Source organism: Eschrichtius robustus, chromosome 3 (assembly GCF_028021215.1).
Source record: "Eschrichtius robustus isolate mEscRob2 chromosome 3, mEscRob2.pri, whole genome shotgun sequence".
Classification (NCBI taxonomy): domain Eukaryota; kingdom Metazoa; phylum Chordata; class Mammalia; order Artiodactyla; family Eschrichtiidae; genus Eschrichtius; species Eschrichtius robustus.
In genome coordinates, this window is record NC_090826.1 from 45,802,768 (window position 1) to 45,815,655 (window position 12,888).

The 12,888-nt window shown below is 43.5% G+C and overlaps 1 protein-coding gene across 2 annotated transcripts in view; it reads left to right on the forward strand.

Annotated features, from left to right (window-relative positions):
- Nucleotides 1-7: 7 nt before the first annotated feature.
- MRPL37 (mitochondrial ribosomal protein L37) overlaps nucleotides 8-12,888 on the forward strand; it is a 29,485-nt gene continuing 16,604 nt past the window's right edge. For both annotated transcript variants that reach the window (XM_068539954.1, XM_068539953.1), the window contains exons 1-3: nucleotides 8-411; nucleotides 3,587-3,770; nucleotides 3,865-3,980. In XM_068539954.1, the coding sequence (XP_068396055.1) occupies nucleotides 66-411; nucleotides 3,587-3,770; nucleotides 3,865-3,980 (646 nt within the window). In that variant the 5' untranslated portion in view covers nucleotides 8-65. The remainder of the gene's footprint in view (nucleotides 412-3,586; nucleotides 3,771-3,864; nucleotides 3,981-12,888) is intronic.

Sequence of the window (12,888 nt, forward strand, 5' to 3'; positions counted from 1 at the left end):
CAGCAGGCCTTGAGCGCGGGAAGATGGCGGCGTCCAGGTGGAGATCTTGAAGCGAGCGGATCGGTATGGCGTTGGCGTCGGGGTCAGCAAGGCTGGCGCTTGCTCGCCCCCGGCGGCTCGGTCTTGGGAGCTGCGGGGCCCCAAGACGCGGGGCGTATGAGTGGGGCGTGCGCTCCACGCGGAAGCCCGAGCCTCCTCCCCCGGACAGGGTGTACGAGATTCCTGGACTAGAGCCCATCACCTACGCGGGGAAGATGCACTTTATGCCCGGTCTGGCGCGGCCAGTCTTCCCACCCTGGGACCCTGGCTGGACGCCCCCGAAGTTCCGCCGCTTGCCCCCGCTTCACGAGCACCCGCTGTACAAAGACCAGGCCTGCTACGTCTTCCACCAGCGTTGCCGCCTCCTCGAGGGTGAGGCCCCAGGACGGGCGGGAGGGGACCTTGGTCCTCTACCCAGCACTGACGCCGACCTTCTGTGGCCTTGGGCAAGACGTTGAAACTCTGTGGGTCTCGGTTTCTCCGTCTGCGAAATGGCCCGATATTGATTCTCATCTTCTGCGAATTGTTAGGATTAAGTGAGATGTAAAGAGCAGTATGTGTGAGGGAGTATTAGAGTTTTAGTGGCCAAGTGAAAAGATCTGGTTTCTAGGCTTAGCCCTGCCCCTCACCCTCTGTGTGATTTTGGGCAAGTGGCTGAAGCTTTCTCAGCCTCCATTTCCTGTAAAATGAGTGGTTTTGACTAGGTGGTTCACATTGACCCAGCTCTTGCACCCTGGAGATGTAACTATGTTTGAGAACTAGTTGGAGGGGGATTATAGTGCAAAGAGACAACAGAAACAGTGCTTAATCTGCAGGCCTATCGCCTCATTTCAGGCTAGTCAAACAAGTTAATTGGTAATTAAGATTGGTAATTGTGACAGAGGGGAAGTGATTTGCCAGTGATCTGCTCACAGGTGCACTGTGGGTTACTAGTGAAGCCAGGGCTACACCTCTGGTTTCCCAGGTCGATGTCCTTTGTCATCGGTCAGAGCTGAGATGTTTTCAGGGAAAGGATCTGGACCTAAAATCCATCTAGTCCACTTCTGCTCCCTTTCACTCTCACTAAGAACAGGTCAAAATGACTTTAGCCAAAACCATCTGTATGTCTGGGGCAGTACCGGAAATTATGTTCCAGAGTCCCTGGAGGGGGTTGTTTATTGAGAGTCCTCTTACCCATTTTTTCCTTCTCATTCTTCCTTAGTCCCTAAATCAGAGTGGGGTTAGGACTGGTCCTGAAAACACAAAATGGTCCAGGTAAGTGGGAGCAGAATTTTCCAGTAAGTAATTAGGAAAGAAAGAGACCTGGCAGGATTTGGGGACTAAGCCAGATAATAAATCCTAGGTTTGAAAAAAACTTATGTCAACTGGCCAGCCTCTTAAGCTGCTCAAACCCATTCCTGAAAGCTGTTTTTTTGGCCTTTAAACACTTCCAGTATCCTCACAGGGTGCTGTGAAGGACCTCACAAGACTTGGCACCCTTGAGTGACCCTGGTAACATTACCATGTGGATGAAATTCATTAGCTGTGTCTTAGAAGTTAAGGTTAACTTGTTTGACTAGGCTGAAAACATACGCTATGCTTTCACCATATGCAGAGAGGTCCTGTAAAGTCTGTAATAAAACTGCAAGATACAGGGCTAGAGAAGCAGATTGGGGTAATGGAGAGATCATGGGCTTTAACATAGACAGACTCAGGTTCTCCTCCCAGCCCCATCGCTTACGAGCTTTGGGACTTGAAACAAATTCCTTAGTCTCTTGAGTTTCATCCTCCATTCCATAAAATCCCATCCAACTTGTAGTTAAAGCTCCTGGCACAGAGTAGATGGTAATGTTCAGTAAATGGCAGCTCTTACATATTATTCATACACTAGTGAACCATAAATTCTTTGTATTTTATCCATTTTCAAGTTTAAGGAACAGTGGCAGTGTTGGGACTAAAACTCAGGTTACCCGACCCCCAGTCCAGGGTTCTTCCTGCTGCACCACAAAATCCAGAAGTTAACATTTCTAAATATTTGTGTTTCTGATGTCTTATGAGCCTTAAAGTGAAAAGTCTCATTACCTTTCATTTATCACCACAGAAGAAATTGTCTGAGGGTGTTTCCCTCAAAGTGTGCTAAGTTTGCTTTAATGCCAGACATAGTTTTTCAAATGAAGATACATCCCTGAGTCAAGTGATGTCTTTTCAACTGAGATGAGTAGCCTGCACCATAGCCCATCCCACTGAGAGTAAGGGGGTTAAATTAGTTTAGTTTTTAGAGACTAAGCACTCTGAATCAAATCTTTTAGTTTATTTATACTCCTTTTCCTGAAAAGTATTTTGGGCATCTTACAGAAATTTTGTAGCACAGCCAGATTAAATTAAAAATAGGTGAGGGGATCAGCACAAAGGAAAAATAAAACAGTGAAGTGAATACAAAAAATCCATTCTGTGAAGTTGTACTTGTCCAGGGGAGCCCCAAAGTTGACCCTCAGCTTGCTAGCAGTCAACAAATGATACAGAGATGGGGTCCGCTGACTAGGCCAGTTGCCTCTTTCTATAAATAGCTTTATTACACCGAAACCGTGCACACCTGTTTACTTATTACCTATGGCTTCTTTCGTGCTACAGTGGCAGAGCTGAGTAGTTGTGACAGAGACTGTGCGGCCCAGAAGCTGAAAATATTTACTGTCTGGCCCTTTAAGAAAAAGTTTGACCCCTGGTATAGAGAAACATTGTGAGTTATGCAATTCACCATGTCCAAAAGACAAAACAGTACTCTACCCAGGAAAAGCCCAACCTTCCTGTACAGAGGCCAGGGAGAAGTTCAGAAGGTCTCAGGCAGGACCCTGCATAATAAATTGAGCAACGTCCTCAGTATGATTCTTTTGACAAATACAGCAGTACATTTCATAGGGCTTCATACAAAAATCTGCTTATAAAATAGCTTGTTACAGAATCTCAGAGTCAGATGTGAAAGATTATCTAGTGCTCCCAAACTCAGGGCTCCTCAAGTTATTCATGATCCAGAAGTTATTTCCATTATTTCCAAAAGCTCTTTCCCTTGATAGAGCAGTATGCACTTAATCCCGGGCCCATATCTGTTAAATGACGTATGTTTGGCAGACATGAGCTTTTCCAGTCAGGGACTAGGGTGTGGGTTAATAGAAAGGATCTAGGTTTTGAGAGGTTGGCATCTATTGATCTAGTCCTGTAATCTGGGGTCTGAATTCTGCAGGTAACAAACAAATCCTTGCCTGCAAGATTCAGCCTCATGATCTCAGCCATCTTAGTGGCTGTTTGAATTCCTCCTGGGGCAAGTACTCACTGCCTCGATCAACTGTTAACTGTCTTTAACTAGATGGTCATTCCTGAAGCTAAGTTGAAATCTGGCTCTCATAGCTTCTGCTCTTTTAGTTCTCACCCCTCAGATGTCGGAACAAATCCCGTCTCTCTCTCAAGGCTGCTTTTTCCCCAAAATGCTACCCGGCAGGGGTAAGCATCTCTTCCTGAATGATTTTTTTTTTTTTTTTTTGGTTTTCGTTTTTTGTGACTGATGACTCTAAAGGTGTAAAGCAGGCTCTCTGGCTTACCAAGACCAAGTTAATAGAAGGCCTTCCTGAGAAAGTGCTTAGCCTTGCTGACGATCCAAGGAACCACATAGAGAACCAAGATGAATGTGTTCTGAATGTGATCTTTCACGCTCGTCTCTGGCACTCTACTGAAGACATCCCCAAGAGAGAGACCTACTGGTAAGTCTCCCCCAAGTCAATAAGGTTTCCAGCTGATGGATCTTGGAGTCAACCTGTTGCTTTACATCTCCAAATGTCTCTTCTTTTCTCCAAGCCCAGTCATTGTGGACAGTCTGATACAGCTGTGTAAATCCCAGATTCTCAAGCATCCTTCTCTGGCCAGACGGATCTGTGCCCAAAACAACATGTTATCCACCACCTGGAATCGAGGTTGGTCCTCCTGTATAGCAGAAAGCCTTTGTCTGTTCATTGTCTTTCTGCTCTTAGCCCCATCACCAGCTTATATTCCCTTCCCTGCTGCCATACCTATTCTCACTCCCATCCTTCATGGTCCAGTTTTGTGGCTCAGACATTGAAATGACATTCTCAGTGTCATTTCATTAGCCATAACCCAGCCTTTTTCGTTTTTAATCATTTCTTTTCAAGACTTAATTCAAACCGTATCTGTTGAGTGCCTCTCAGTGCCTAAATGTTGAAGATAAGGAAGTAATAAAACATACAATCTGCACTCCAAAGCTCGTATTCTACTGCAAGAGCCTTCTTACTCCATTCATGCTTTTCTCATTTTCCAAATCCATTTTCCACATAGCTGCTAGAGTGATCTTTCTAAAGTGCAGGTTGTCTTATGTCCCTTCCCTGTTTCAAATCCTTTATTGTCTCGCAATAGCTTGACCATTCATCGTGGTGTCCAAGGCTTTCTGTGATTTGGCCACCACCTGGTCTTTCTAGTCTTATCTCCTGCTCTCCTGCCCCCACCTCCATTCCCAGTTTACACTTAGCCACTTGCAGCTTTTTGGCATCAAGCTTTGCCTTTGCATGTGCTGTACGTTCTGTCTGGAATGCTTTTTTCTACTTTCCTCATTTGACTAAATTCTACGTGTCTGCATGACTCAGCTCAAGCCCCCTTCCCATGTGAATCCACAGGTTAGCTCTGAGCTCCTTGTGTCCATATGCCTACTTTTATCATAACACACATTATACTATATTGTGATTATCTAACATCTTTTCTGTCTGCCCCACTAAACTGAACTTCTGATGATAGAGACTGTGTCATATTCATTTTTGTCCACAGTGTCTAACAGTTCATGCCACGCAAAAGGTGCTGACTGAAGGGACGGGTGAATTAATACCAAACCTCAGATGTTTTAGACAGGGATGTTCTGAGATCACAAGTGCTGTCTTTGGTGGAATCCTGGAGCAGGAAAACCAGCTGTGGAGTAATTTGGGGTTTTCAGGACATCTGCTTGGTCAGGTTTCTCCAACTTGCCCTTTGAGTATGGACTTCCTGGCAAGGAGTCAGCTTTGTAGAGGTAATGGCACCACTAAGGAAGTTAGTGAACCTCATTAATAGAGGAGTACTTGTTGGCCCATTATCAAGTATTACCTCTAATTAAACTGCCCCATTTGGAGCTGTTGCTGGAGGAGGGATGTGGAGGGAATTGAATTGGAAACCACAGTAGAGTGGTCTGTGGGGAGAATCTAAAACCCAAGGTTAGGAGAGGTCCAGGCATATTTATCTTCCTTGCATATTATGTGTGAGGAAACAGGAAATACTTGAGAAAACTGTTCTTGAGGTGTGGGTATGATGTTTGCATACCCAGTAAGGGAGGACACATGCTAATTAAATGACAGTGCTGTTGGCCAAACCCGTTTTTTTTTTTCCCCCACATCTTTATTGGAGTATCAGTGCTTTACAATGTTGTGTTAGTTTCTGCTGTACAACAAAGTGAATCAGCTATGTGTATACATACATCCCCATATCCCCTCCCTCTTGAGCCTCCCTCCCACCCCCCCATCCCACCCCTCTAGGTCGTGACAAAGCACCGAGCTGATCTCCCTGTGCTATGTGGCTGCTTCCCACTAGCTATTTATTTTACATTTGGTAGTGTATATATGTCAATGCCACTCTCACTTTGTCCCAGCTTACCCTTCCCCCTCCACCCGTGCCCTCAAATCTGTTCTTTTATGTCTGTGTCTTTATTCCTGCCCTGCCACTAGGTTCATCAGTACTGCTTTTTTAAGTTCCATATGTATGCGTTAGCATGCTGTATTTGTTTTTCTCTTTCTGACTTTCTTCACTGTATGACAGATTCTAGGTCCATCCACCTCACTACAAATAACTCAATTTCATTCCTTTTTATGGCTGAGTAATATTCCATTGTATATATGTGCCGCATCTTCTTTATCCATTCACCTGTTGATGCACATTTAGGTTGCTTCCATGTCCTGGCTATTGTAAATAGTGCTGCAGTGAACATTGTGGTACCTGTACCTTTTTTAATTATGGTTTTCTCAGGGTATATGCCCAGTAGTGGGATTGCTGGGTCATATGGTAGTTCTATTTTTAGTTTTCTAAGGAACCTCCATACTGTTCTCCATAGTGGCTTTATCAATTTACATTCCCACCAACAGTGTGTGAGGGTTCCCTTTTCTCCACACCCTCTCTAGCATTTATTGTTTCTAGATTTTTTGATGTTGGCTGTTCTGACCGATGTGAGGTGATACCTCATTGTAGTTTTGATTTGCATTTCTCTAATGATTAGTGATGTTGAGCATCTTTTCATGTATTTGTTGGCCATCTGTATGTCTTCTTTGGAGAAATGTCTATTTAGGTCTTCCACCCATTGTTGGATTAGGTGGTTTGTTTTTGTGATATTGAGCTGCATGAGCTGCTTGTATATTTTGGAGATTAATCATTTGTCAGTTGCTTCATTTGCAAATATTTTCTCCCATTCTGAGGGCTGTCTCTTTGTCTTGTGTATGGCTTCCTTTGCTGTGCAAAAGCTTTTAAGTTTCATTAGGTCCCATTTGTTTATTTTTGTTTTTATTTCCCTTGCTCTAGGAGGTGGGTCAAAAAGGATTTTGCTGTGATTTATGTCATGGAGTGTTCTGCCTATGTTTTCCTCTAAGCGAATTATAGTGTTTGGCCTTACATGTAGGTTTTTAATCCATTTTGAGTTTATTTTTGTTTATGGTGTTAGAGTGTGTTCTAATTTCATTCTTTTACATGTATCCATCCATTTTTCCCAGCACCACTTACTGAAGAGGCTGTCTTTTCTCCGCTGTACATTCTTGCCTCCTTTGTCAAAGATAAGGTGACCATATGTGCGTGGGTTTATTTCTGGGCTTTCTATCCTGTTCCATTGATCTATATTTCTGTTTTTGTGCCAGTACCATACTGTCTTGATTACTGTAGCTTTGTAGTATAGTCTGAAGGCAGGGAGCCTGATTCCTCCAGCTCTGTTTTTCTTTCTTAAGATTGCTTTGGCTATTTGGGGTCTTTTATGTTTCCATACAGATTGTAAAGTTCCTTGTTCTAGTTCTGTGAAAAATGCCATTGGTAATTTGATAGGGATTGCATTGAACCTGTAGATTGCTTTGGGTAGTACAGTCATTTTCACAATATTGATTCTTCCAATCCAGGAGCATGGTTTATCTCTCCATCTGTTTATGTTATCTTTGATTTCTTTCATCAGTGTTTTACAGTTTTCTGAGTACAGGTCTTTTGCCTCCTTAGGTAGGTTTTATTCCTAGGTATTTTATTCTTTTTGTTGCGATAGTAAATGGGATTGTTTCCTTAATTTCTCTTTCTGATCTTTCATTGTTAGTGTATAGGAATGCAAGAGATTTCTGTGCATTAATTTTGTATCCTGCAACCTTACCAAATTCATTGATTAGTTCTAGTAGTTTTCTGGTGGCATCTTTAGGATTTTCTATGTATAGCATCATGTCATCAGCAAACAGTGACAGTTTTACTTCTTCTTTTCCAATTTGTATTCCTCTTATTTCTTTTTCTTCTCTGATTGCTGTGGCTAGGACTTCCAATACTGTGTTGAATAATAGTGGCGAGAGTGGACATCCTTGTCTTGGTCCTGATTTTAGAGGAAATGCTTTCAGTTTTTTACCACTGAGAACAATGTTTGCTGTGGGTTTGCCGTATATGGCTCTTATTATGTTGAGGTAGGTTCCCTCTGTGCCCACTTTCTGGAGAGTTTTTATCATAAATGGGTGTTGAATTTTGTCAAAAGCTTTTTCTGCATCTATTGAGATGATCATATGGTTTTTATTCTTTAATTTGTTAATATGGTGTATCATATTGATTGATTTGCATATATTGAAGAATCCTTGCATCCCTGGGATAAATCCCACTTGATCATGGTGTATGATCCTTTTAATGTGTTGTTGGATTCTGTTTGCTAGTATTTTGTTGAGGATTTTTGAGTCTATGTTCATCAGTGATATTGGTCTATAATTTTCTTTTTTTGTGATACCTTTGTCTGGTTTTGGTATCAGGGTGATGGTGGCCTCGTAGAAAGAGTTTGGGAGTGTTCCTCTCTGCAGTTTTTTGGAAGAGTTTGAGAGGGATAGATGTTAACTCTTCTCTAAATGTTTGATAGAATTCACCTGTGAAGACATCTGGTCCTAGACTTTTGTTTGTTGGAAGATTTTTAATCACAGTTTCAATTTCATTACCTGTGATTGGTCTGTTTATATTTTCTAATTCTTCCTGGTTCAATCTTGGAAGGTTGTACTTTTCCAAGAATTTGTGCATTTCTTCCAGGTTGTCCATTTTATTGGCATATAGTTGCTTGTAGCAGTCTCTTATGATCTTTTGTATTTCTGCAGTGTCAGTTGTAATCTCTCCTTTTTCATTTCTAATTTTATTGATTTGAGTCCTCTCCCTTTTTTTCTTGATGAATCTGGCTAAAGGTTTATCAATTTTGTTTATCTTCTCAAAGAACCAACTTTTAGTTTTATTGATCTTTGCTATGGCCAAACCAGATTTTAGACAGATAGGATCATCAGCCTTGGTCAGTTACCATCACATTGCGATTTGTAGTATTTGATTTGTATTTCTCAAAACCCAAGCACCAGGAGGAAGGTTTGACCCCATGGAGAATCCTTAGGAGGCCATTCTCCAGGAGTCTTTCCAGATGGCATTTGGCCTCCTGTGGGGACCTCTATGAAGGGCATCTGGACACATTCACAGCGAGCAGGCTTGCTGCTCAGTCAGATGTCAGTTCATTTCCTCATACACCTATGTCTCCCTATGGCAAATATGCTAATCTGACTTAAGTGAGGCTTTCTGACTGGCTCTATTTTTTTTTTTTTTTACTCTGAGCTATTGAGGGCAATCTGGCCCTTTTCCTGGATTTGGTAGCCTTTCTCCTTAGCCTGTAGTTTCAGTACTTCTCTCTCTCCATCCCTCCTTCCCTACCATATCATACTCCAGTTATCTGAACTTATTTCCCTAAGCTCTGCCATGGTGCAGCATGCTTTTTGCTGTGGAACATGTTACTCCTCCTTCACTAGAACAGTTTCCTCCCTTTTCTTTGCCTGGCAAACTCTGACACAGCAGTTTTCAACCAAGGGCGGTTTTACCCTCTACGGGGTATTTGGTATTGTCTGGAGACATTTTTGTCTGTCATAACTTGAACCAGAGCCGGGGCTGGTAGTGGAAGTTCTATTGGTGTCTAGTGAGTAGAGGCCAGGGATGCTGCCAAATATCTACAGTGCATAGGACAGCCTCCCTCACCAAAGAATTACCTCGTCCAGAATGTGAAGAGCGCCAGTGTTGAGAAGCTCTGCTCTTATCCATCTTTCAGAAGCAAGTTTAAAGGCATTGCTTCCTTCAGGAAGCTTCTCAGGCATCCCAGAAGAGGTCAGTTTTCCCCACCTCTGCTATCTCCGAGTGTGGTTCATACTTTTGTTGTACTCCCTAGCCAGCTCCGTGAAAGCAGAGAGTTACTCTCACTCATTTCTGCGTCCCCAGCTTAACGCAGGTGCCTGGGAAGATCTGAACCCACAGCCTCTGAGCCCACAGAGATCCCCAGGCCTCAAGGCTCATTGGAAAGAGAACACGGGAAGGAGAGCGCATTGGTCAGTCCCTCTCTCAAGAAACCCGGGATTAACACCTTAACAAATGTTTTTTTTTCTTTTTTCTTTTAGGATAAAAACTATTCTTAACTAATCCTTTTTTTTTTTTTATTTTTAATTTTATATTGCAGTATAGTTGACTTACAATGTTGTGTTAGTTTCAGGTGTATATCAGAGTGATTTAGTTACACATATACATATATCTATTCAGATTCTTTTCCCATATACATTATTGCAGTAGGTCCTTGTTGATTATCTGTTTTTTGTTTTTTTTTATGGAAAGAATTGGGGGAGGCTTCCTAGAGGAGGTGATGATTGAGGTGAGGTCTTATTTATTTATTTATTTGTTTGTTTGTTTTTGGCTGTGTTAGGTCTTCGTTTCTGTGTGAGGGCTTTCTCTAGTTGCGGCAAGCGGGGGCCACTCTTCATCGCAGTGCACGGGCCTCTCACTGTCGTGGCCTCTCTTGTTGCGGAGCACAGGCTCCAGACGCGCAGGCTCAGTAGTTGTGGCACATGGGCTTCATTGCTCCGCAGCATGTGGGATCCTCCCAGACCAGGGCTCGAACCCGTGTCCCCTGCATTGGCAGGCAGATTTTCAACCACTGCGCCACCAGGGAAGCCCCTGATTATCTGTTTTATATATAGTAGTGTGTATATGTTAATTCCAACCACCTAATTTATCCCTACCCCCGACCTTTCCCCCTTTGGTAACCATTAGTTTGTTTCTAAGTCTGTGAGTCTGTTTCTGTTTTGTAAATAAGTTCATTTGTGTCATTTTTTTAGATTCCACATATAAGTGATATCATATGATACTTGTCTTTCTCTGTCTGACTTACTTCACTTAGTATGATAATCTCTGGGCCCATCCATGTTGCTGCAAATGGCATTATTTCATTCTTTTTTATGGCTGAGTAATATTCCATTGTATATATGTACCATTATTCCATTGTATATATGTATCTTTTTTATCTGTTTCTCTGTTTATGGATATTTAGGTTGCTTCCATGTCTTGGCTATCGTAAATAGTGCTGCAGTGAACACTGGGGTGCGTGTATCTTTTCGAAGTATGATTTTCTCTGGATATATGCCCAGGAGTGGGATTGCTGGATCATATGGTAGTAGCTCTATTTTTAGTTTTTTAAGGAACCTCCATACTGTTCTCCATAGTGGCTGTACCAATTTACATTCCCATAAACAGTGTAGGAGGGTTCCCTTTTCTCCACACCCTCTCCAGCATTTATTGTTTGTAGACTGTTTTTTTAATTTATTTATTGTATTTATTATTTATTTTTGGCTGCATTGGGCCCTCGCTGATGTGCACGGTCTCCCTCTAGTTGTGGCAAGTGGGGGCTACTCTTCACTGCGATGCACTGGCCTCTCATTGCAGTGGCCTCTCCTGTTGCTGAGCACGGCCTCCAGGAGTGCGGGCCTCAGCAGTTGTGGCACACGGGCTCAGTAGCTGTGGCTCGCGGGCTGCAGAGCGCAGGCTCAGCAGCTGTGGCGCACGGGTTCAGTTGCTCCGTGGCATGTGGGATCCTCCCAGACCAGGGTTCAAACCCGTGTCCCCTGCATTGGTGGGCAGACTCTCAACCACTGTGCCACCAGGGAAGTCCCTGTTTGTAGACTTTGATGATGGCCATTCTGACTGGTGTGAGGTGATACCTCTTAATAGTTTTGATTTGCATTTCTCTAATAATTAGTGATGTTGAGTATCTTTTCATGTGCTTTTTGGCCATCTGTATATCTTCTTTGGAAAAATGTCTATTTAGATCTTCTTCCCATTTTTTGATTGGGTTGTTTTTTTTGATACTGAGCTGCATGAGCTGTTTATATATTTTGGAGATTAATCCCTTGCCAGTCGCATCGTTTGCAAATACTTTTTCCTATTCTGTGTGTTGTCTTTTTGTTTTGTTTATGGTTTCCTTTACTGTGCAAAAGCTTTTAAGTTTGATTAGTTTCCAATTTGTTTGTTTTGTTTTTATTTTCATTACTCTAGGAGGTGGATCAAAAAGGATATTGCTGCAATTTATGTCAGAGTGTTCTACCTATGTTTTCCTCTAAGAGTTTTGTAGTATCCATTCTTACATGTAGGCTTGTGCAGGCTTCCTCATGGGAGGGACTGGTGCTCGCCCACTGGTGGGTGGCACTGGGTCTTGTCCCTCTGGCGGGCAGGGCCGTGTCAAGGGGTGTGTTTAGAGGCGGCTGTGGGCTGAGGAAGACTTTAAGCAGCCTGTGTGCTGATGGGCGGGCCTTTGTTCCCGCCCTGTTGGTTGTTTGACTGGAGGCATCCCAGCCCTGGAGCCTGTGGGCTGTTGGGTGGGGTCAGGTCTTGGCATCAAAATGGTGGCCTCCAGGACAGCTCACGCCAATGAGTACTCTCCAGTACCTCCACCACCAGAGTCCTTGACCCCGCTGTGAGCCACAGCTGCCCCCCGCCCCCCCACTTCCCCAGGAGACCCTCCAAGATCAGCAGGTAGGTCTGGCCCAGGCTCCTATGAGGTCAGTGCTTTTTCCCCTGGGTCCTGGTGCACACGAGACCCTGTGTCCGCCTTCCAAGAGTGGCATTTCTTTTTCTCCCAATCCTGTCGAGTTCCTGCAATCAAGCCCCACTGGCCTTCAAAGCCAAATGCTCTGGGGATTCCTCCTCCTGATGCCAGACCCCCAGACTGAGGAGCCTTTTGTGGGGCTCAGAACTCTTACTCCTGTGGGAGAACCTCTGTGATGTAATTATTTTCCAGTCTGTGAGTCGCCCACTCAGTGGATGTGGGATTTAATTGTATTTCGAATGCACCCCTCCAGCCATCTTGTTGTGGCTTCTTCTTTGTCTTTAGAAGTAGAATATCTTTTTTGGTAGGTTCCAGTCCTTTTTTGTCGATGGTTGTTCAGCAGTTAGTTGTTTTGGTGTTTTTGTGAGAGGAGGTGAGCTCAGGTCCTTCTCCTCCACCATCTTGTTCTCGTGTCCCCTTCTATTCTTTAGAATGACTTTAGAATGAAGATCACTAGATTAGGAATGATGTGACCTTCATTTCAACTGCAGTCCTGTTACATGCGTGTTCTGTGACTTCAGCCAGGCTACTCAGTCCTTTGGATCTGATGTTTCCTTGTCTACTCCAAGGCCCAGCAGAGGCAGAGGCAGAGGCAGAGGATGGCACCCAGACATCAAGTGAAGGAGGCTCACCTGCTTACATGATAAGCGCAAGGATGAATTTCCAAAGTTCTGTTTTCTGTGATGAGGCAGATC